This window comes from Branchiostoma belcheri, unplaced genomic scaffold (genome assembly GCF_001625305.1).
Source record: "Branchiostoma belcheri isolate BF01 breed outbred unplaced genomic scaffold, Haploidv18h27 scaffold227, whole genome shotgun sequence".
Taxonomy (NCBI): Eukaryota; Metazoa; Chordata; class Leptocardii; order Amphioxiformes; family Branchiostomatidae; genus Branchiostoma; species Branchiostoma belcheri.
The window spans coordinates 158,675-182,727 of NW_017803791.1; the positions used below are offsets into that span (position 1 = coordinate 158,675).

General features: G+C 39.2%; 1 protein-coding gene across 1 annotated transcript in view; it reads right to left on the reverse strand.

Annotated features, from left to right (window-relative positions):
- The window catches only part of LOC109470499 (carbohydrate sulfotransferase 10-like), a 28,030-nt gene that overhangs the window by 1,883 nt on the left and 2,094 nt on the right, over positions 1–24,053 (reverse strand). Inside the window, exons 3-5 of the mRNA XM_019769461.1 lie at positions 13,103–13,188; positions 9,434–9,690; positions 2,001–2,109 (exon numbers count right to left, since the gene is read on the reverse strand). Coding sequence (XP_019625020.1) covers positions 2,001–2,109; positions 9,434–9,690; positions 13,103–13,188 — 452 coding nt within the window. The remainder of the gene's footprint in view (positions 1–2,000; positions 2,110–9,433; positions 9,691–13,102; positions 13,189–24,053) is intronic.

The window sequence follows — 24,053 nt, forward strand, 5'->3', positions numbered from 1 at the left end:
ACATAAAAAAGACAATTGAACTAGTCACTCCAAAAGTTGACAAAGCATTTGCTGTAAATCATTCATATTTTTCTTTGTTTGAAAGTTGATTTTCCTCAAGGGCAAAATATGTACACTAGGATTTTTTTGGAAACTTTGGGACGGAGGGTCTCATCCCCCCCCCCCCCAAAAAAAAAAAAATTGAAAACGTTATATCGTAGGACCGCCAACTTCTTGGAGTATACTGTATTAGAGTATTTAGGTGTACTAGTAATAATATATTGTATCAACCATTTTTATATCATTTTGATGTCATATTGCGTCATTATGACGTCATCCATGTGATTAATTGCCCAAAACCCTTTTTCTTACAACTTAATGGTATACAATACAAGTTCAAACAAAAAGTGCATATAGAATATCAAGGTCTACTTCATCATATGTGACGTCATAACTTGAGTCATGCATATTTGAACTGTCTGCCATATTTGATCGTCAATATTAAATTTTCAAAAACTTTTTTTTCAAGAGAAAGCCTTAAACTACAATGGGAATGGCCAAATGAGGTTTAAATCAACCTTTTCTTTGTAAAACGGAAGTTGGAATGAAATTTTAAGGAAAATAACCGGAGTGTACCTGATATAATGATATTCTCCGCCTTCTTAAAGTTTGGCCAATGGCGTCATGAAATTAGCATATATTATGCATTATTATTAAAGAACATTACATGACATTATATAACATGTTATAAATATTTGAAAGAATGTGTAGATTAACACAAAGGCCTGAAAACCCCATTGTTAAAGTCAAAATTACTGATTTCTTGAAAAAAATGCCTGTCAGAAACCACTTGCTATGACAACAAGAAACATCAATTTATCTCATTGCTATGAAATCGTTGGCAACAATATGGAAATAGGAAACGTCACCAAGTTTAGTGACCCTAACACAAGCCGTTTGGACCTTATAGGGCATCAAATTTGGCGCTAACACTTTTAGCCCCCCCCCCCCCACATTTTAGATAGGGTTAACCAACCACATAAAAATATGCAAACAGCATTGTAATGCACGTACGAGTATTTTACACATAGTCCATGTCTTTGCTGTATTCTAGTAACAATATTTCTTTAAACTAGAAAGGCCGATATTTGCTTTGGAGCAAATACAGCATGGCGTTACAACATATTACCACATGGCAGGGAAAGAAGGAGAAACACAAAGGAAAACAGTATTTTATTGGTATAACTATAGTATGAAGTGACATATTAGGAATACAACAGTTGGATGGGTACCCCTATATTATTATGACTTTACCAAACTATGTGCAGTGAAACATATTGTTTTCTCTAGTATTTCCTGTCATTCTTCATCTCCTTCTGCCATTTTTTAAAATGGATTCAACTGAAATTTTGCATGGAGGTAGGGTGGGCAAATGCCCTCATGTTTTTTCTTTTCCTCATATTTTTAAACAGGCTTTTAAAATTGTTTTATTTTTTTGTTGCTTTTTTGGCAAATTTGGCAAAATCTGTATTTTTGGGTCCTGGAGACCTAGTATGACCATGTCGTAAAATCTTTTAAAGCCATGCTGTATTTACTACAAAGCAAATGTCGGCCGTTCTAGTTTGTTAGGACTTTTATTTGCATAATGGAAACAGTTGAAAAACTGTTTACACCTTATCTAATAAAAAATCTGTCATCTTAAAATTTAAGTTTTGACCGAGGACGTCACAACATTTCCATAAGTTATGGTTTTATTAATAGCAGATACATGACATTTTATAATATTTTACTGTTAAAAGGATATGTAACGTTACATATAATGTTAAGAGTTTGTTGTTTAACAGAAATTACTGTTTTAGTAGGAAGAAAAAGGTTTTTGACGTGTTCGATCAGGAAATGTCCAAAGGTTTACCTTTATCACTTGTAGGGTCATGACGTCATAATATATATGAAATGGGGGGGGGGTGTTTGGTCTTTTGTCTCTCTGACTATATAGCTGTTTCTATTAAACATATACATACCTGTTTATTTGAAGAATTTTTTGATATTGTGTCGGTCATAGACTGATACTTTTTTCTCCAAAATTCTGATGGCGCATATATGAACTTGTCCTGCCATGCTGAAGCCAGCCTAGAAAGAAGAATGTTACTCCCTTTACATCATTTTAAGTTTACGAACAAACGCATTACGTTTACCTTATACAAATGCTTTAGTACATATTTGAGAACCAAATATTTAGTTATCTTGTCTGTTACAAAGAAACAGTCCTAGCAACATAATGTTATAGCAATTAATATACTTATTAATTAATATTATTAATATGCATCTTTCTACTTTATAGGGGCAAATACGTTAAACCACGCTTATTTACCGTTAAAACTAAATGGATCAGATTTCAAAGTAAATATGTAGTTTGTAAAAACTACTTTAAAGGTATGTGAATTGTAGACTTCGGTTTGCTGGGCGGCTTGTCAAAAACCAGGGTGTTGCAATTGGACTGCTTTATAAAAGGGGACAATATAACTTCTGGACCACGTTTTGGTGAAAATTCCATTAGAAAATGTATTGTTAAACAGTTTTAATAGAGGGTTTAATAAAATTTGTTTTCCTGCTTTAAGCATCTCATTGATGACCATATCCTCTCCGCTAGCTTTTTTGTTTTTAAGGGTGTGTATTGCATCATTGATTTCAGAGCTCGTAATTGGGTTGTCTAGAGGCCCTGGGTTTGACTTACATGTCTGGAGTACTTGGAGTTTGCGTAGAATTTCTTTTTCAAAGTTAAGGTCAAAGTTTTTCTGTTTTAGTCTGGTTTTGTTGTGGATGTTTTTGAAGTGCTCAACCCAAGTGTCTGCTGGTAGATCTTCTTGGGGTACCGAGTCGGTATTTTTTAGTTCTTTTTAAATTCCAGAAGGCGGTGGGATTGTTTTCTTAAAGGTTCTGAAGACGCATTAGACAGTTATTTTCGTAATAACTGGAGACCATTAAGTCTGTTAAATACGGATTACAAAATTCTTTCCTTCATACTTGCCAACAGAATTAAACCCAATTTGATAAACAAGGACCAAACGGCATACATAAAAGGACGATTTATCGGGCAAAATGTTAGATTGATAAATGACATTATAGACTACTGTGACGATAAAAACAAACCAGGAATGATCCTGTTCCTGGATTTTGAGAAAGCTTTCGATAGCATTGAGCACAACTTCATGTTCAAAGTTCTGGGTAAGTTTAATTTTGGTCCCCCTTTTGTTAACTAGGTTAGAATCATATACACAGACTGTATCGCATCAGTGTTAAATAATGGATGGAGAACAGCCTGTATTCAGATCAAACGTGGTATAAGGCAAGGTTGTCCACTGAGCGCTCTCCTTTTTTTTATTTGTTGCTGAAATTTTATTCCATGCTATACAATCAAATGAAAATGTAAAAGGAATTATAATTGATGAACATAATATTAAGGTATGTCAAGTAGCTGACGATACAACATTGTTTCTATCTACTGAGGAATCATTAACTGAAGCTTTGTACTGTATTGATCAATTCCATCAAGTCACAGGTCTGAAACTCAATAGATCCAAAACAAAAGGATTATGGGTAGGCCTATGGAAAGAAAAAAGAAACAACTGGAAGGGATTGAGTGGCCACTACAGCCTATCAAATCTCTGGGTGTATATTTTGGACACTGTAAGAAAACCCTAGGTAAATTAAATTGGGACGACAAAGTAAAGGAATTAAAAATTATTCTCAACACATGGAGGCAAAGAAATTTAACCATATATGGTAGAATAACCATTGTTAAATCCTTAGCTGCTACAAAATTAACGTATAATATGAACATGTTGCATATGCCTATATCAGTACAGAATGAGGTAAATAATGCTTTGTTTAACTTTATTTGGAATGGTAAACAAGATTAAGCGTAAAACAGTAATTGGAAACCTTGATCAAGGAGGTCTAAGAATGTTAGACATCTACTGTGTTAAAGATTCTCTGCTTGCTTCTTGGGTAAAGCGCATCTGTTATGGTGAAGGGTCTTGGAGATATATTCCCTTAATGTATCTATCTGCATTTGGAAACAATGTGAATCTGATTTTTAAAATGAATGGCATAGATGAAAAACTCCTGGATAAGTTAACAATTTTTTTATAAACAAGTCATTTCTGCATGGTACAAATTATGTAGTCATTGTACAGACACAGAGAGTGACATACAGAATCAGATTATTTGGGGCAATAATCACTTTCTATTTAAGGGAAAATCATTATTGTACCCACACTGGATAAACTCAGGATTTGTGTATGTTAAGGATATTTTACAGAATGGTATTTTTTTTAAAGATGAAGAAGTTTTACGTAAACTTGACGTTAAACGTAACTGGGCATGTGGATTACTTTCTGTTAAACAAGCCATGCGTAAACACCTGAAAGATATGAATGTAGTTGATAACACTGATGAAACCAAATGCACAGATGTCCCAAACTTATGTTTTCTGAAAACATCAAAACTATACCAATTACTTATGCAACAGAAATTTGAATTGCCTTGTGTACAAAATAAATGGGAGGTTGAATTAAAATGTAAGCCTATATGAAAAAACATATGGAAAAACCAAACATATAATCCTATTGGTAAACATTTGATGCAATTGAACTATAAGCTTTTACACCGTATATTGCCATGTGGCAAGTTACTTAAGGTTTGGAAGATAAAAACTACTAATGTTTGTAATTTATGTAACTGTATCGATGATTATAATCATATGTTTATTGCATGTTGTAGGTTAAACGTTTTTTGGAAATGTGTTGAAAATTTTATGTACAAATTCTTTCAGTGCGATGTAAAAATGAGTTATGAAATATTGATATTAGGCTATAAAACATACTTGTCAAGTTTGCCTAGCACAATTAGAGACATAAACACTACTTTAAACATAGCAAAGTATGTAATCTGGAGGACATGGTGTGAGGGAGGGAAAGATGTGGGCGCTCTGTCACTGGTCTACATATTTGGGGATGAGGTAAAATATTTTTCCCTCATCCCTGAGTGTGTGGACTGGTGGACAGTCTCGCATCTTTCCTTTCCTCACGCCATGTCCAGGAATTGGCTTCTGGTATTCATCACATTACTGAAATTTGAAAATATTTGAAATTAATGTCTCACTAGGACTCTTTTAAGTGAACATGTTTTTAACATGAGTATTTATACTGGCTTTAATAGGGTATGAATTCAACAAACCTTTTTTGTACATGGAGATTTAAGCTTCAGTCGACAATAATGTCAAGAAACTTCAGCAGTGATATCTAGGGCAGTCTAAAGACCTGTTGTGTCTAAGTGATTTAGACATCTTTTTTTAGTGACTGTTCTTTGTGATTGGTCCGTGTATTTTGGGGATATGGCTGTAAAAGTTGTTAAAAGTAGCTGTGTATGTATATGTACTTCTACCTGTACTTGTTTTCACGATTTGAATAAACAGTGTTTAAAAAAATCGTAATCTCGCTTGCGTTTTCGGATGAGCTTGTTGAACTCTTTCTTTTTCTTAAAATAACTGCCTCTTAGGGACGAGTTTTTCGGGTTGTGTACAAGAAGATATCTAAGATTTCGTAGTTTCGTACTTTCCGGGCCTCATAACATGTTTTATCAAACCGTTTTTACCTTCGCCAAGAAGGTTATGTTTTCAGAGGCGTTTGTGTGTGTGTGTGTGTGTGTGTGTGTGTGTGTGTGTGTGTGCACGATAACTCAAGAACGCCTGGATGGATTGTCTTGATATTTGGTAGGTGGGTAAGTCTTGATGAGACGTGGAACTGATTAGATTTTGGCCTGTTATGGTACTGCAGCTGAACTTCCGGTTTTGATATCTCGTGATCTAGACATGCTAGGCTGACGAAAGTTGGATGGTAGATAGCTCTTGTGCTGGGGAACAAGTGACATGAGTTTGGGCCCCCTAGCGGCTTGCTCTGGAACTGCAGGGCATTAGTTGAACAATGGTTAAAGGCGGATAATTCAAGAACCGATTGATGGATCGTCGTGATTTTTGGCATGTAGGTAGCTGAAGTGATGCTTGACATAATGATATTACAATTATGCAAATATTAATGTAATTTGCATAATTAATGAGGAAATTCTATAAATCAGCTGCATTCCAAAATAGGGCTATTCAAGCTTGTGACATATGTAATTCAGAATGGCAGAAATACAGGCAGATATCGATTATGCAAATGATGACTTAATTTGCATAATTAATGAGAAAATATTATAATTACATATTAGTAATATCTGGAATTTCATACTTGGGATATTTGAAAGTTATGTGAAGGTGAACATAATTAAACATAACTTATTCAAATAAGGACCTCATTTGCATAATTTATGAGGACATGCTATAATGGCATGCATTGATAAGACTGTCTTCTGGTGTAGAATATGATCAACAGATATAATTGATGCAATATAGGATCCTATTTGCACAATCAGGGGGATTAATCTATAATTTCTTAGTCATAAAGGCTAACATCATTTGGCGAAGGTATGAGATCGTGGAACTCTCGGGGGGCACCATGCGTCAGTGGGTCCATTCTGTGGTCGTCGCGGTGGTTGGGTCTCTCTGCTGTTTGTGCGGGGATCCCTATGCGCTTCCGTCATGTAAACGCGGCCTTGGGCACCAGTGAAGCGGTCTCCATTCAGGGACTCGGGGGGTCCAGACTGACGGGGGAAGGGACGGTCCCTCCCTGTAGGCCGTACGTTGCTTCTCGTGACTCTGGCGTAGTCATTTCTACCCCTACTGGTTTGCTGTGGGGACGAAGGCTGGCCTGTCTGTCGGGGACGTCTGTCTTGCCCACTTCTCGGTTGGTCTGGGGCAGCTCTCCTTCTTCCTCTGCTGTAGGTGCCCATACCAACAGCGGGGTGAATAGCAGTCTTCCAGTTTGCCGCCAACATCTTTAGACCTGACTTGTTCAGGTGATAGCCGTCACGGTGGAACAGAGATGGCTTGATCGTTTTGCCGTCTCCGAGGTTGTCATTATTGACATCATGTACGAAAGGTAACTCTTGGCCAAGGACGTGCAAGAAGTTATTCACGTCTTGAGTTACCGCCATTAGGTGATTGTCATCCCTCGGAGGGACGGAGGAGATGATGATAGTTGCGTCTGGATACTTGTCATGTGTTGTCATCATTAGATGTCTGATATTCTCTGTCACGCATTGTGCAGCTCTCTCTTGTCTGATATCGTTTGTTCCGACGTGGAACACGATACACTTCGGGTCGTGGTGGGATGTGGATTCGATCAGGTTTGTTGCTTGAGGGATCGTCATTGCTGCATATTTCAAAACTTGTTTGCCGGGGTAGAGAATGTTGGGCACTATACCCCTCGTGTTCGAGTCGCCAGCAATGATAATCTCTGGATGTGTCACATTTGCGTTGCGAGGATGGTCATGTGTCCGGGCTTCTTGTGACAGATTGTCAGCGTGTGTGTTCCCTTCGCGGCTGTTAGAGTGCCGTTCTTCAGAAGCACTGTCTGACAGAGCCTGGTACCTGTTGTCTGTGGGGATGGTCGGAACGGCGACCGTACCTGGTGGCTCGTCTTCGATCGGGGTTTGAGAATGTACAGCTTCTTTTCGGACGGCAGTTTGGATGGATGCATTTTTCACGCTTTTAGTTTTCAAAGCTGTGATTCTATTGCGCAATTTTTGTTTTCGGCCTCGAGAGTCTTCACACGTTTCTTTAGCGCTTCAATGTCACTTCCCTTTGCTGTTTTCTCTGTAGGCGCCTCTTTTGTGTCCGACAATTTGCATTCAATTCGCGAGAGGCGATTAGACAACATCTCCATTCTGTTGTCGTCTTTTGCAATTCTGCTGGCCAGAATTGCTTCAAGTTTGTCTAAGCTCAGCTGGAGTGACTGAACTTCATCGTTGTTGTTGTTGTTGTCCTTCGTTTTAACTGTTTCTACAGTATCTGAGTTATTAGCGACAGACTTAGGGATAGTTTCGTCTTCGTACAAGTTACTCTGTGGTTGCTTGCTTCTTGATTCGGGCGACCTAGACTCAGAGCTTTCAACGACAATGCTCTCGAACGAGCAGTGTTTACACAAGAATTCAGTCTCTTCATCTCTGATCACCTGGTGCAGTATGAATTCATGAACTCCTGTACATGCATAGTGGAGCCAGTTTTGGCACATATTGCACTGGATAACACCGGCATCTTCGGGTCCAGTGCGCTCACACTCACTACACACGATTTCCTCGCATCGAACCTCTGGGGTTGCACACTCTGAAGCCACCGACTTTTTTTAAGTCAAAAGTGAACATTACCCAGAGGTAGCAGACTGGACCTTGTATCAGAATCCTAGAAGTATGATAGATGTGCAGAGTTACTGTGCCGATAAGGCCGTTTGTCTCAGGGTCATAGAAAGGTGCCGCGAGCTGGTGACCGTTCTTTCCTTTGTCCTCAGTTGACATGTTGTAGTGTGCTTCCACCGTTTCTATCCACTTCTTTTCGGAACCTTCCGGAATGTGTACCGTCACGCTGTTTTCGTTGTACTGAATGAAGTAGCTATCGCTTGGTTTGGCCTTTCTATCTCGTTTTGGTGGCTCGGGGATCACGTTTGTTTGGTCGTACCGTTGTCGGCGCTCGCCGTCTGACAAGACATAAAAAGCCTTGCTTACCTCCCAAAACTTCTGCCGGGCCGCAGCGAGGAGGCGCTTGTCCTTGGTGGTGACGACAGCTTTCTCGTGTTCCTTGACTTCCTCTTTGTATGCGGAGATGATCTTATCTTCCGTTGCGTTGCTTGTTACTCCGAGTAAGTCGTATAGCTTGCCAGGTGATCGTTTCCTGGGGTCGTCGGTCGCCATTTTGTCCGCTTGGGTCCGCTTGGGTCTTTGTTCTCAAGACGCTCCTGTTGTGCGGTTGTCTTCCGGACAGAAATCGGCTTCTAAGACTCCAGAAACTTTATGAAACACTTAGAAAAGTATCTAGGGTGGATCTCTACGATACCACCTGGACTTTGTTACACTTTAAGATATCGTAAAGTCGTAAAAGCAGGGAAACTCGTTGTACTCAAGCGGAGCGATCTGACGGAGGTGTTCGCCTCGCCGCCATCTTAGCTAATGTATCAAGTAATAGTCGATAATAAAAACCAGAGTGAGTTAAAGAGTGAGTGAGTAAGTGAGTGAGTGAGCGAGTGAGTAAGTAAGCGAGCGAGTGGGTTAGCGAGTGATTGAGTGAGTGATTGAGTGATTGAGCGAGTTGGTGAATGAGTAAGCACGTGAGTGCGTAAAAAGTGTTTTAACACGGGATCTAGAGACCGCTTATAGGGGATCATACCTCAAATGAAGCTACAGAACATAAAACGGGCTTAATAATAGATGGAAATGAATTATGTCCCTTTCAATTTTCTTGGTGTTAAGAAACTAACTTTATATGTTTGCTGTTGAGTTGCTGTTAAAAAAACAGACTTACCTTTCTAGTGGATTGCGGACAATAAGAAGCTTGGCATACGTCTCTAAACGTAAACGAGCTTCTTCATCTGTATAGTCGGAAAGACGTTTAAACGGTAGTTCATCCAGTTTGGATCTCATGTCGTGAGTGGACCTCCGCTCCCCGTGTTCCAGGTTGTGTAATATAGTTAAAGTCGTCGTGCTTCCAGTTTTAAAGACTTGGCAGTACAAGAGTTTGTATTTCTCATTAACAACAAACCGATTCCGCGGAGGGAATTCCTATGAGGTTCAAAAGAAAACAAAGGTTAAAAGGTTTCGTCTGGTGGTAGTAATCACTTGGACCAAGGACATCTCCAACATTGGTGCAAGAGCTGGACAAAACCTCGTAGCTTTGTGACGGGTTGCCCCAAAGCTTGACTCTAAAGGGAGAGGCACAGTGTACAAGGTCCAGGTACTAAGCGTCATTGAATATGTGTCATTATGTTGGATGGGGGCTTCTATCTCGTCGCTAAAAACCCTTGATTCCATTTAGAAAAAAAAAAAAACATTACGCGTCATTGGTGTAATGGAACTGAACTGAACTGAACCTCACTGTGTCAGTCTCTAGAACTAACGCCACCGGCAAAACGTCCGGATCCATGCATACTGCAGTTCAGATCTGTAACAGTCTCCGAGACAACGTGGTTGGCCTGATCACTGACAACAAACTTCATTCATTCATGACAAAAGTACACCGGCATTCAGTCCACCACCAAAACTTGCGCATGTAGCTAGAACTTTGCAACTTTGCTGTAAACCAATGATTAGCCAGGAGACTTACAGTGTTACAACCCGAACTATCTTTTACAGTAGCACATGATAGAAAAAAAAACACGCCTACATTGATTTCCATTTACCTTTGACCCCCGATAGTCTACACGCAATATAGTTTAGGGAGCGTTAGGGATAAGGTTTGTTATCGATTAAGGCAGCTTCACCTAGGTTAAGGTAGGGAAATAATAAAACAAGTTTGAACAGTTGTTGTCTAAGTACAATACTAATTTTAAGGAGGGCAGACGGATGTTTATGGGCCTTCTAAAATGTTTGGTGTGCCGGTAAAATGCGATAAGTACTTCGATAAGTAAATATTTTTATCATCGTCTATCATATACATCGGCTTTAACCTTATCTTGACTGGGCGATTTTTGAAAGGTTTATTGTTCATAAACGAAATATATTAAATTTTTAACACAAAAAATGCAAGTCACAAATCCATTACTATGAAAGCTCTAAAAAACAACTCAACAAGAGTTCCACGACCTTATACTATCGACAAATGGCGAATTATTGATTGTATCCCCTGATTATGCAAATAAGACTCTCATTTGCATGGATCTATCAGTTGACTATATTATTTACCCTTGGACAGCCGGAAGTTCAGTTGCAGTACTTTAACAAGCCGCGATAGGGCCCAAAATCTAACAATTTCAAGATATCATCAATCCATTTAAGCCCAATAAATTTAACGTGTTTACACACACACACACACACACACACACACACACACACACACACACAAAACATAACCTTCTTGACAAAGGTATTTAAGGAAGATTTTGAAAAAAATATTTGAGGACAAAACCATCATGCTTTTAGTGCACACTGTTCAGACGTTATTTGACATGAAATCTGTTGCTTGAACTCGAGGAAACTCAGCTTTATTAGGATCTGTTAATTTTTGTAGCGATCTACTCAGTTCCGTCCTGTTTTGATTATAAAAGTATACTTTAAAACTAATAGAAGATGTACCCTAGTGACAATTTGAAACTATTTGGGAAACTCGGCAATTACTTTGTGTGCATGGAATATACATTAAACTAAAGGTACAATACAAATAGCCTACAACTTGGCCGTTGTTAGCTAATCGTCGGTGACGGCCAGTAACAGACAGGCAGCCATCTAATTGGTCTAAGTAAAAGGCTTGTGTACACCACGGAACAAGAATTTTAGTGTTGGATTTTAGAAAGAAGTTTTTATCTACTCAGGTCCTGCTAAACGGTTTATAAAAAGTTACTTACATGTGGACAGATCAATTGATAGCGAGATAAACACTGCGGTCAGTTGCCATGGTTTCTTTTTCCGTTAATTGGCGCGTTCTAGGGGAAATACTTTTTAGAATAATCGAAATAGTATGGAAAAGAAAAAAAATGTTGTGCAAATAAAACAATGCATTTACATGCATTTTCCTTACCTTTTTAGAGTTAAATGGGAGATTTTTAAAAAAGATTTTGCCCGGAAAGATGATTTTTTTAGATTTTAGAGCGCCACATTTTTGGCCGAACATCGTTCAAGATTGGCGACATACGTCACCCTAACTTCCTTATTTACAAATTTTTCAACGGCTAGGCGTAGGATGAAAACTTTCTGTCTATTAAGATTTTTATTTTTTAAATTCTTGATTTAATGTCATACGGCACGGATTAGTCATGAATCCAATTAATCCAATGAAGTATTTCGTTATTCAAGGCCATCTACAATCACGACAGTAGTCTTTTTACATTTAACATGTTCACTTAAAAATGATGGCATCGATGTTCAGTCCAGCAACTAGTTTATATTGGTGGTGATATGTTTAACTCTGCCAAGATGTGCCAATGTAAAAAAGGGTCCCAGGTTGACTGTAAGTGACCGAGGGCAATCTCAAATCAAGCTCCGTTTGGTTCGATTTACGTCACGCCATTTCGAATATGATCAGGTTTTAACGGTGCACACCCCGGTTCTTCCGCCACCGGGGTCCATGGTAGTCCGTTGTAAAAAAGTGATTGCAAAAAAGGGTTTTGAGGGTCCAAGTTTGAGGTGACATTTCTCAAAAACTGCCACGAAGTATCATTAAACATTAACATGGCTGAAGAGTGTACGAAATGGTCATTTTGGGGTGAAAATTTCTTTTTGCTCCGAACCTTACTTCCGTATATTCTTGCGCGCCAAGTGTAATCCGCCCGTTTTGACCTTTCAAAGTAATCCGCCCGTTTTGACCTTTCAAAGTTTGCTCTGCGCCTTCCTAAGAGTGGATTTGCAACCCCTAGCACCGTGGACAGTTTTAAAAAAATCAATTCTAGAATTTTCTTTAAAATTTACTCGGGTATAGTCAAGGCTTGGGTCTTTCTGCCAGCATCAGTCATTTTTGTCGGAATTTTCTTTCTCTATGAGATTATCCTACGCGAAAATTCTCAATTTGTGCATTAATTTTAGAGTGAAAATAATGTTTTTCTGTTGATTTTACCAAATTAAAAAAAGGTTGAAGAAACCAAACTCAGCTGGTCTTGTAGCTGAAGAGATATCCTTTCGTCCCATATACAGTTATTCTCCTTTTGAATTGTTCCAGGGCAGAGACGGTCCCTACATTTGAGGGTGTGCAGCTTCGAATAGAAACGCCAAATAAACTGGGGTGTGCCTCCTTAAAGCAACTGGGCCCCAAATTTGACCACCGTGAAATATACAGCTACATTGATGGAGAGAAAGATATAAGATAGCTAATGATAAATAAATAATTAAATACACGATAGATGAATGCATTGAAGCTCACTTATATCATTCACAAAACAAAGCCATTTTCGGAAATATCGTGTAGCTTGGTAAATCAAGGCATTAACGCATAAAGAGTATTTCGACTTTTTACGATTCAGAATGTAATAGTAACATGCAGACTTACCTTGCTATTAGCAATATTTGACTTGCAGAAATCCTTCAACTTAGCAATTCTCGAGGATTGTATAGTATCGGTCGTGGTTTTCCTTTCTATAGTAAAAACACAATAGTAATTTACGTATAAAGTAGAAAAGGAAAAGGGCAAATCGGTTGATCAGTAAGGTTGTCTCTGGTTACTAGGCTTGTTTCTGAGCTCACACTGATTTAATTTTGTGCATGACATCTGACCGAGCATTAATTTAGGCACCTGTTCTAAAACATCACCTCTTCGAAGGCTCTAGCCTTAGGGTCATCTCATATCGGTAGTCCAAGGTAGCTAGTGGCAATAGGAAGGCGACAGAAATGCGACCGTCACACTGCGCGTAAATCGATCGGCCGACGAGTCGGCGAACTCTTACCGACATGTTTGGCCATTTTTGACATTTTTTTACCCTCGATATTTTGTCGAAAACTGCGTGAACTTTTGGAAACTTTTTAGAGTCGGCCGTCGCTCGATGACACTGAAAACGTGTTCTTAACATCAGCGACCAGTCGCCGGCGATGGTCAAAACATGCACAAAGATCAGGATAATCGTAATTAAGTCACATAAACAAGAAAATACTATGTGCAACTTTCAGTTTCTAGAAACCTATCTTGTGGTCAACTTTTAATTTTTCAAACTGTCCTCTTAAATTTTCATTAATATGTCTAAGTGTGAATGTCTAAAATGTCAACCTAACAACTGAGTTAGCTTGAATAGGAACTTTTTCTAGAAATGTGGGTTGTAATTGTGGTGTCAATTTGGTATTATGACAAACAGTATACAGGTACAAACATGTAGAACTGTACACGTAACTGCCGGAACTTTCCATCACACTACAAGGCAAACCTTGGCAAGGCAGTGATGTGATTACTCTATTTTTCAAATCAAAAGTGTCTTGAAAAGTCTTGGTCACCACCTTTACCATTCTTGTGCCCATATTCACAACACGGTAGTCAGGGATAGAATGAGGCCTGGTAGTTTACGTTAGCCATATATATTGGGTGCTTATATAGTACAAGCCTTATCTTTAAAAAAATTACGATGGGCGCTCAATACGATCTGTAATCTTGGACAATAAATTTTGAATTTGAAAAACAAAAAGGTTGTTGTTTTTTTTTGTTCAAGATAAAGCCAAAAAAAAAACATTGAAATGGCCAAAAGTCGTTCATAGAAAAGTTTTTTGTATAAGGAAATCCAAGTAGTGATGAAATTTTAAGAAAAATTCCCTGTATATACCTGATCTATTGATATGGTCTGCCATCTTGGATGCTTACCAATGACGTCATCAAGTTAGCATAAATTATACATTTTGATAATCAGAATTACATGAAATTATATTAGATTTTATCAATATTATAAGTCCTGTGTTACATGACAAAACAACCATAAAAGTCTATTGTTCAAACGAAAATTACTAAAATTCGAAAAATGCCTATTAGATTTCCGTTGCTATGGCAAAAAAGATTATTTACTTAATTCTCTGGTTTAAGATTGTTCCCAACTATATTACAGGAAAACGTACTTAATTTTGTGGTTGTAGCGCTAGCCGCTCAGACGCTATTTGACATCAAAGTTGGCGATGGCACTTTTACCCCCCCCCCTCTAGATAGGGTTAAGGCCAAATGACTAGATTTTGAACTTAACTGATTGAACGCACATGAAATCATTTGTCACTTGACACTTGTCAATTCTAAAATTAGGCTGAATTTTTCATAGGGCATCCACAGGAACATCCGATGGTACAGAGATATAACTTACTAGTTAATTAGTCTATACTGTACTGATCTTTATACCCATGTACGAGGGTTGGTAAAAGTTCTCGGCCTCTCCTAGAAAACGTCATGGCAGAAAATTTCTTTCACTACTTTTCAATACGTCAATTTGTCAGTACGTCAACTCAGAGCTTTCCTTTCCTTTTTTGCTGTAATTATTGCCCTCACCTCTAGCAATTCTGGTACACAGAATACCCCATTAATGGTTAGACCCTTTTGCAGGTTGTCAATCATGATTACCCCCTCACTGTTCCAGAAAAAAAGAGGCCATAAACTTGTCAACGGATGAAACTCGCTCGGGGGGCTGGAAACCGTTTTTAATCAAACATTTGCTCTTCTCTTTTGATTTGGTGTGAAATTGGTGAGCTCTTGTCTTACCTTGAGTGACAAATCGTTTCAGGAAATTGCCTAGATTGTACTTAATTCGTTTTTTTTTAATGTCAAGCATGTTTAACTTCTGATGTTCAGACAACATTCTATGCACCCACATTACAGACAACTTGCTCATCCTCAGGATGTCTGACAAAACAGTGTGAACTGAGCCACAACTCAGGCCAAAGACTCTGCTACAAATCCGGACAGTCTCATGTCTGCCATTAACTACCATTCGATGGGTGGCCCCAACTGGATTGTCTGTGGTGATGATTTAAGGGCACCCAGAACATTTGATTGTACTTTTATAACCGGTAACAATCGGTGCGCATGGGTGCATCAACTTGAGGTAGTGTGGCCTAATGTCAATGTAGAGTTGAAACGTCCTTGATAATAATTAACCAGAACTGAACCTTAACATGTTTTATTGTACGTTTTGGATAAATTGTAAATAAATTAACTGAGCATCGATATATCAGCGAACGAAACTCAAACGGCATGTGCCTGTGCGTAGAGCGAGTTTTTTCCGACTGCATATAGTTAAAAAGGTGGTCATTTTGGTAACCAGAAGGTACAGTGAGTTTGTGGCTCATGTTGTAGTGAGTGTTTGAGTTTTTTTTTTCATTCGTTACTTTGCTAAAACATTACAACTGCGAAAACATGAAAACTTTTCCCTTTTTAAATTGGCTTCACTTGGTCCACGTGTCATGTTTACCAAAGATATATTTTCAAACGATCGCCTGAGCATTGCTCAATGTGACTGGTATAAGATTTGCAAGCTAAACATATTCGCGTTACTTGGTCGATCTCAAAATCTGGTGACTTTTCGGCGATTAACGAATGCGGTCAAAGCTCGTTGACAATGTTATGCAGGCAGCAGGCACAACTACAGAAGACTGTACCAAGGCTAAGAAAGTTTTAGGGCAGACGTCATAATTTCGTTGCGCATTAGAGACCCAAAAATTAATTGTAGTTACTAGTTCATATCTTTTAAAATAATTTTCTTTAAAACGTTGATAAAGTTTAAAGGAACAGGTAGGGTCTTACCTTTTTACTTTGGTCATTTTTTTCACCATTTTAACCCTCAACAGAACACCTTCCTGGACTGATTAATCTGTACACCTGGGGTTCGCGCGGACCCCAAGACAGTTTTTTGCTAATTTTTAGAAATTATCAACATGCTACCAGCTCAATTGCTTTGCAAATTGATGTGTGAACCTCTGAGTCCACATTATGAACAAAAATCATGCTTTTTGACTTTTCCTATTTTTGGGTGAAGAAAAGACAAAAGAAAGAAATACCCGATTTTTGAACCCTATTTAGACCGAGTGGTCGTTTGAGGCCAGCGCCAAATTTAATCTTAAATAGCGCGTAAACGGCTTGAGCTAGAATCATCAAATTTAGGGACCACTTCTAAAATGTATTTGGAAAAAAAATCGTATTAGTTAAATAAGTTAATGATTTTTTGTGTTGCCATGGCAACGGGTTTCTGACAGGCAGTTTTGGGGTAAAAATCAGTAATTTTGGTTTAAACAAACATTTTCTGGGTTTTATATCAAATAACACTTTCTTTCTGACATTAATAACATCTTACATATATATGTATATATAATTGAAGATAAGATGATTTAATATTCATAATATATGCTAATTTGATGACGTCATTGTTCACAATTCAAGGTGGCGGACTATATTATTAACTCTGACGTCATATGACGTCATAATTACACCAAAGTTTTTAGAATTTAATTCTATTAGTACCCCATTCTCTGAAAATTTGGTGGCCATACGATAAGTGCATAAAAACATCTAAAAACGGAATTAAAGTAATGTATAAGAACGCCAGTGTATCCATTATGATCAAAAGCCGGCTGGGGTCCGCGCGGACCCCAAAAGAAAATCAGATATAAAAATTTTTTGAAATGGGGGAAACTGAGTTTTCTACACTGTATTGTGGGACAACTTTGTGGGTGACAATTACCTAAAATTTCAGAAAAAAATCTTAAGAAAAAAAAAAATTACAGAATATATAGTGCTGGGGTCCGCGCGGACCCCAGGTTTACTGTTAGGGTTAATGGGCCTGAGTTATGCCCACTTATGGTGGATGGATTACCTTATTTAGATCAAATATTGTCACATTGGTCGATCCAGCATGAGATAGATACATCAGGAAATTTGGAGTTTGTTTACTGTTGTCAGAGTTTGAGCTCGTCAACCCCATTTTTTTGTTTCTTTTCTTTTTATAGCAGATCATTGTAGCTCTGTGGTGTAGAAGATGTTTTCAAAATTAAATGTGAGAAAGAACTTTCATGGGTATTTGTTTTGGAGTATATAAACATACGTTTATTTTGCTAAAAGTAAATGTAATGCCAGCCCTCAACGGAACTGCAGAACTAAGTATAGTGCCTATCGGGACCCCAGAAGTGCAGAAAGGAGCAAAATGGAACGAAATGAAACTAAATATGTATGAAGGAAAGCCGTTCAGCCGTTCGTACGTTGGAACGGCGGCGTTAGTGTCCGCTTGACGTCCAAACAGCAACGTTAAGATTGATGATATTCTTAGAACCGCAACGATATAAGATCGATCAGGGTACGTTAAGAATAAAGTGACCATAACGTTAAAACTCAGTTCCCTCCAGGCACCCGTCCTTGTGTCTTTTGGACACACTGTTTTGAGAACAGACGCACTCCGTCCAGCTAAGTGCGTACAAAAAAATTCAAAGGGGGAAATGACCTGTGCTACCAAGTTGGTGGCATCTTACAAAAGCACCTCAGTTTGAAGAAGCAGTAAACCTACTTCTGCGATCTGTACTTCGATTTCTCCCCGCCCAAGTAATCCAGGTCCAGCGAGGAGCTCAGTACACTCCATAGGGAGGGGCGTGGGACGCCTCAAATCCATTTTTACGCCCATGAAATTTGCGGGCCATTGTTCGACCCGCACAGGCACGCGTACGTACGGGCGGATATCAAAGTTACAGCCCCATTGTATAGTATTGTATTTTGTAGGTGGAAACTATTCCGCCCGATTGACAACCCAGCGGAGAGCAACGATTATCGAAGCGGAGATGTGAGCTTGTGCTACCGAATTTAAAATTTGAGGCAAACCAAAACAACAACGAAGGGCTACTGGGACTTGCATTTCTGAACGGTTAAGAGCGAAATGGTGTAAAAAAATTCAAAGCCCAAATCATTGTAGCAAACCGTGCCTTGACATCTTCCCAGCATTTTCACTTTGTACCACTGGCTAATATACATGTAGTCCCGCTACAAAATAATTTTCCTGCAGCATTTATTATGATTTAAAGAGATTTGTAATACGAAATGAAAAGATTTCTGTCAACTAAACTTTTGTAATGGCATGGATATAATCTTTGTTAAAACTTTCTGTGTTAACTAGAGCTGAAAGTGCTGTTTAGGGACAACTGCCATGTTATATTCATGTTACGTTACTACGATCAAGAACATTCACGGCTTGCAGACCATTTTAGATCTTACCAAACCTTTTAGAATTGTGTTTATACTTACGGGGGTATTTATTTTTGGCCGGGGTTCCACTGAGATCGGCGGCTGGCTGGCGAACCATCCCGTAGCAGGACCTATAAGCACCGGGCGTCTTTGCGCTCGGGACGTGAGTGACCTAAATTTTCTTAATGTGCGTCTTCTTGTTTTACTGCGACGTCGTGTCAATATCGACGATACACAGAAGAAATACGTCCATTTATTAACGTTCAACTTTATTTCCACGCATCAACATTATTATCCAACATCATGACAACATGTTATGGACGAATCAATGTCGTTCCAAGCTCTCCTTGCCGGTTTTCGCTATATTTGTCGGTCGTACTCGGGTGTGTCGGGGAAACCTCTAAGTACGCACCCAGACTTTAACGACGGCCTGAGACACCTTTAGAATTTTGACAATTGAAAAAAGTTCCCCCATCGATCTTTTAACGTTGCAGTCACTTTATTCTTAACGTACCCTGATCGATCTTATAACGTTGCGGTTCTAAGAATACCATCAATCTTAACGTTGCCGTTTGGACGTCGAGCGGACAGTAACGTCGCCGTTCCGACGTACGAACGGCTAAACGGCTTTTCTTCATACATATTTTGTTACATTTCGTTCCATTTCGTTTCATATCGTTTCATTTCGTCCATTTCGTACTTTCTCTGCACCTTGCCTACTCTGATTATAAATACAGCAAAAGACCAGCATGAGCCGTCAGAATATACTGCTGGGAATTCACAGTACAAGCTTTATATTCCTGTTGTTCAGCATCATTTTTGGCTCACATTTTTTATTCGCCGGCGAGCACTTCTTAGTAGGGGGGATACTATTTTGCAAAAATGCTGTTTTCCATGAAATACGTCCCTAGAAATATGAGTGTGAAAATATAAAAATTCGGTCGATTCTCAAATGCTTACACTCTGTACATACCCCCTGAAGTTTGCATTGACAATGCATTGAACCAACCATCTCTACGCAAGCTGCAGCAAATCCTGAAAGACACCACACATCCCTGTAGACTGTTCCTGCCCCCAGTGGTTCAGACACCCTACAACCTACGCCGCCGTACGGGACTGAAACCACCACTCAGCAGATCAAATAACACAAAAACTATTTCATACCTAGAACTCTTTCGTCAATGTAAAGCCTGCGAAATCTTCGTGCTTGTGTTGTATAATGTTGTTTAATATTGAGAGATTTTAACAATATCGGAAATTCGCTGTCTTTTTAACCTAATGGTATTTTAAATGTAATGTTTTTTTTTTAATAAAATGTAAAATCAACCCAATTTAGTCTTGTTAAAGACTACAAAGTTGATTGCTTAGTAAAGTTTACAAAGTTAACAAACCAAGCAAAAGACTTAATGCTCTCATGTTAGAACTTTGACATTCCTTGGCAGAATATTTCAGGTCAGAAGACATTACCATGAATATCTCAACCCCCCAACATCTATTCCCCCCTGCAAAAACAGACTAATAAAATCACAAAAATGGACTATTCCAAACTCATCATGTTCAAAACACTGAGGTATAATAATCTAAAAATGATTAAATATGCACATGTATTACATTGTATATGATATTGAGAACACTTAAATTAACACTCTATATCTTGACATTTACTTTTTTATAACTTCATAAGCAATTCTTAATGGCACAGAATTAAAACCATTATTTGATTCTGTGTTTTGGTTAACTATATTGACAAGAAGTAAAATGTGATGTGCACACTGTGTTCTTGCCTGCTTAAGAATGACTCAGCTGACAGACAAGACTAGACACGTTCTATCTCGCCTATAATGTACAACACATTAGTGTGCTGTACTATTATTTGTTGATTGATGTGGACTAGACACAAACCAGCCAAAATGAGTGCCTTCACCAGATCACAGGCCAAAAAAACCTTAGGAACCGTAGATTACCTGGAGAAGGCAGAACTCCCAAATGCAGACTATGTTATATCTGTTAAGACCAAAGATAGCTGGCCGAGCCCAGAGGTCAAGGGAAGATGCTGCTCAACTTTTGGCAGAGTTACTTCAGGAGCACTGGCTTTTCTGCAATGTGTACACCATAGCGACGAAGAACATTAGGGCGCGGATCCGCAAATTTTATGAAGAATTTGTAACCCTGGTTTAGACAAGAAAGCAAAGGAGAAACGAGCAGTTTGTTAAGAAAGCAGAAGCCTTCAACAAAAAGGCAGAGGAGTTCTTCCTGCAGTACTCAAGAGGCTGGAAAAGAAGCATTGTGTAACAATGACAGACATGTAGCGGCAGTTCCTAGACGATCAAAGAACTGAAAGGAAAATGTACTGCGAAGACTTTGTTGACCGGAAATGGATTAAAACAATGGAACACAGAAAAAGAGACATGCAGGCCCTTGACAAAATGAGGGAGGATGCATCAAGAGAACAGGAGCAGAGCAAGTTAGTTGCGTTATCCCAGGATAGTGAAGAGTCAGAGGCAGGAAGCAAGAAATGGAGACAGACGTTGACGCTTGTTTCTCCTCTTGTGATGAAAGTATTGGAGTCTGTGATGAAGATACCTGCAAGGAAGAACTTCCCCTAAAATATCAGCACATCAGAGAGAGCATTAGAAAGGTAAGATCAGAGTTCTTCGAGACTGTTGACAAGCTACAGAGCTGCTATCACATGTAGAAAGCTCAGGCTTCAGCAGCTGTCATTGTTGTTGGCAATGAAATGTTTGGTCGGAAATTGAAGGCACATGATGAGTCAGACCGTGTCGATCTCGATACACTACCAGCATCCAGTAGTGTTCGATATGCTGGCAAGAGCTTTGCGGTGTTGGCTTTAGATGAGATTGTGAAAGAGATAATGGACTCTGACAAACAGGTAGTTGTAACATATTCCCATGATGGCTCTAAGAAGCAAGGGGCTGGTTCATTTTCCGTCCAAGGGATTACTGTGAAAGGTAAATACAGGTCACTACCTACGCTAAGCATTGCATTTGAGTCCAGACAGAACCTAGCAGACCTAAAAGTAACAATGCTACAGATTATGGAAGCAGTAAGCGGTGTTGCTGCAAAACCCTCTTTGAGAAGATGGACTTTGTCCTAACAGATCAGACATTTCCCAATTTTAATGTGGATGAACTGGCAGCAGAGAGTCTGGAGTCTAAACACACCCCTGATGATCTGTTCTGCAATGTACACCCGACCCTGATGTTCAATCGTGTCATCACCAAACTGTGGGCTGAAATAGAGAACACCTTGGGTAGAGACAAGATCTATTCCATCTTCTTGGTCAATGCCACAACATCAGCAACAAGTGTCACTGAACAAGCCCCTGACTGCATGACTCGGCTGATAAACCATGTCTTTGACCACAAGCCTTGGGAAAAATCTCGTGACTTTGATATCCACATAGCCCCACGACCGAACAAATCTGTCAGTCTGAAGGATGAGCGTTTCAATCGTTTGACACTTACGTATGCTGTAAGTCTGTATCATCTCAATGATGTTGCATCTTTCCTCCGCAAGTATGAACACGTGACCAACTAGTTGGCTTGCATTGTGTGATGCTTTTTGGACTTGGTGTTCTTAAAAGTCATGTACTGTGTCGGTGCTTTCATCGGTCTCCATCTGGTTGAGCCGTTCCTGTCGCTGACCACGTCTGCTGAATCAACCTACAGCAAGATCATCCCAGCCTTCCAGCAGCTGTACCAGGAACTTATAGAAGTAGACCCGACCACTCTGTTACTGGCACAGGAACCAGCATTCAAGTTTATTTCCAAGGAAAGGTATCCGCAGTGCTGTTGTCCAAGTAGCAACCACGTACCAGTCTGAGGTGACAAAGCTACTGAGAATGCTCCTCCCCAAAGAAGCTAGTGGCTTTCAGAAGACATATTCGGCTTTGGAGAACATGATGTGACTGCACAGCACTCTGTCACACTTGAATGCTGAGCGTAGTGCTGGCTTTGTAAACTACGAACTCTCAAGAAGAGGTGCAAAATAACTGAAAGTTGCATCAGCTGCCCAAGTTAAGGCCAAGTCGTCTGATCTGATTGCTAGACGAGAGGCTGGGGCGTTCAGAAACTACAGTAAGAAAGTCAGGAAAGGGTAGCGGATACCAGAGATTGTGTTGGCGTGGAATATAAAGCAGGAGGAGCCTAAGAAGCAAGGACTCCATGACAAAGAAATCGCAAATGTCACTGTTGATCGGTGGAGAAATAGAGACTTGCAATCCCTGAAGAAAATGGGCGGACCTTTCACATTTGCAGCTGATGTAGATTCGTATGTGGCAGCAAGTGATGTGGATGATGCCACAAAGTTGGGGAGACTTACCTGGAAGTACGCTACGCCAGGGACACTGCCCTTTCATTGAAAAAAAAACAAGTGATCTTTTCCGCCTCGTGAAGGATTACGAGAAGCTCCCACTGAACACGTATGCAGTTAACCTAAAACTGTACCTGAACAACATCACGTCCAGACGTAACACTCCAAGACTTCAACAAAGCAATGGATACAATTTGTAATCAGAAATATGCCAATGTTTGAAGCAACGTAGGGGCGGAGTTTCAAATGCGCTGCTGGGAGACATATTATGTTTCTTTAAATATGTACAAGTGTTCTTTGAACACTGCAGTGCATTGATGCTATGGCAGTAGCATTGATACTATGTTTTCGTTTTGTTTGTTATATCTAAGTTTGTCTGAAATAAATTCCTTAACCATGCCAATTTCCATGCTTTTGACTTGGCCAAGTCTGAGAAACTGACTCAAAATCTGCTTCATGTTACCATGGCAACACAGAACATTGAGCTGAAACTTAAAATAAAGGTACCTTGAAGTGTTATGGACCTTATTATTACATAAATTGTTCAAAAAGAGCAAAGGAATGCTGCTAGTGCTTAATCCTACACACATACAACAGCCTGGTCACAGTGATATATGGGGCTGGTATCCAAACTTCAGAGGGTATGTACAGGGGGGTTAATCACATTTATGACGTCATCATGACGTCACATAACGTCATAACGACAAAAAATTGTAGATATGATAGATTTTCACTAGTACATTATCTTCTAAAAATTTGGTGGTCATACGACATACCGTTCTCGAGTTCTGATGGGGGGTCAAATGAGCCCCCCCCCCCGTCCCACCAAGTTAAAAAAAGCCCGGTCTAGATAGGGTTAAAATATCATTCCACAATTGTGACGCACTGAATGTAGTGTTTTGACTAAACCGTCTATATGGTTTTCAAAAAAAAACTCTTAAGGTATAGAACAGAATAATGACAATACATATAAAAGCTATACGTTTCTTGG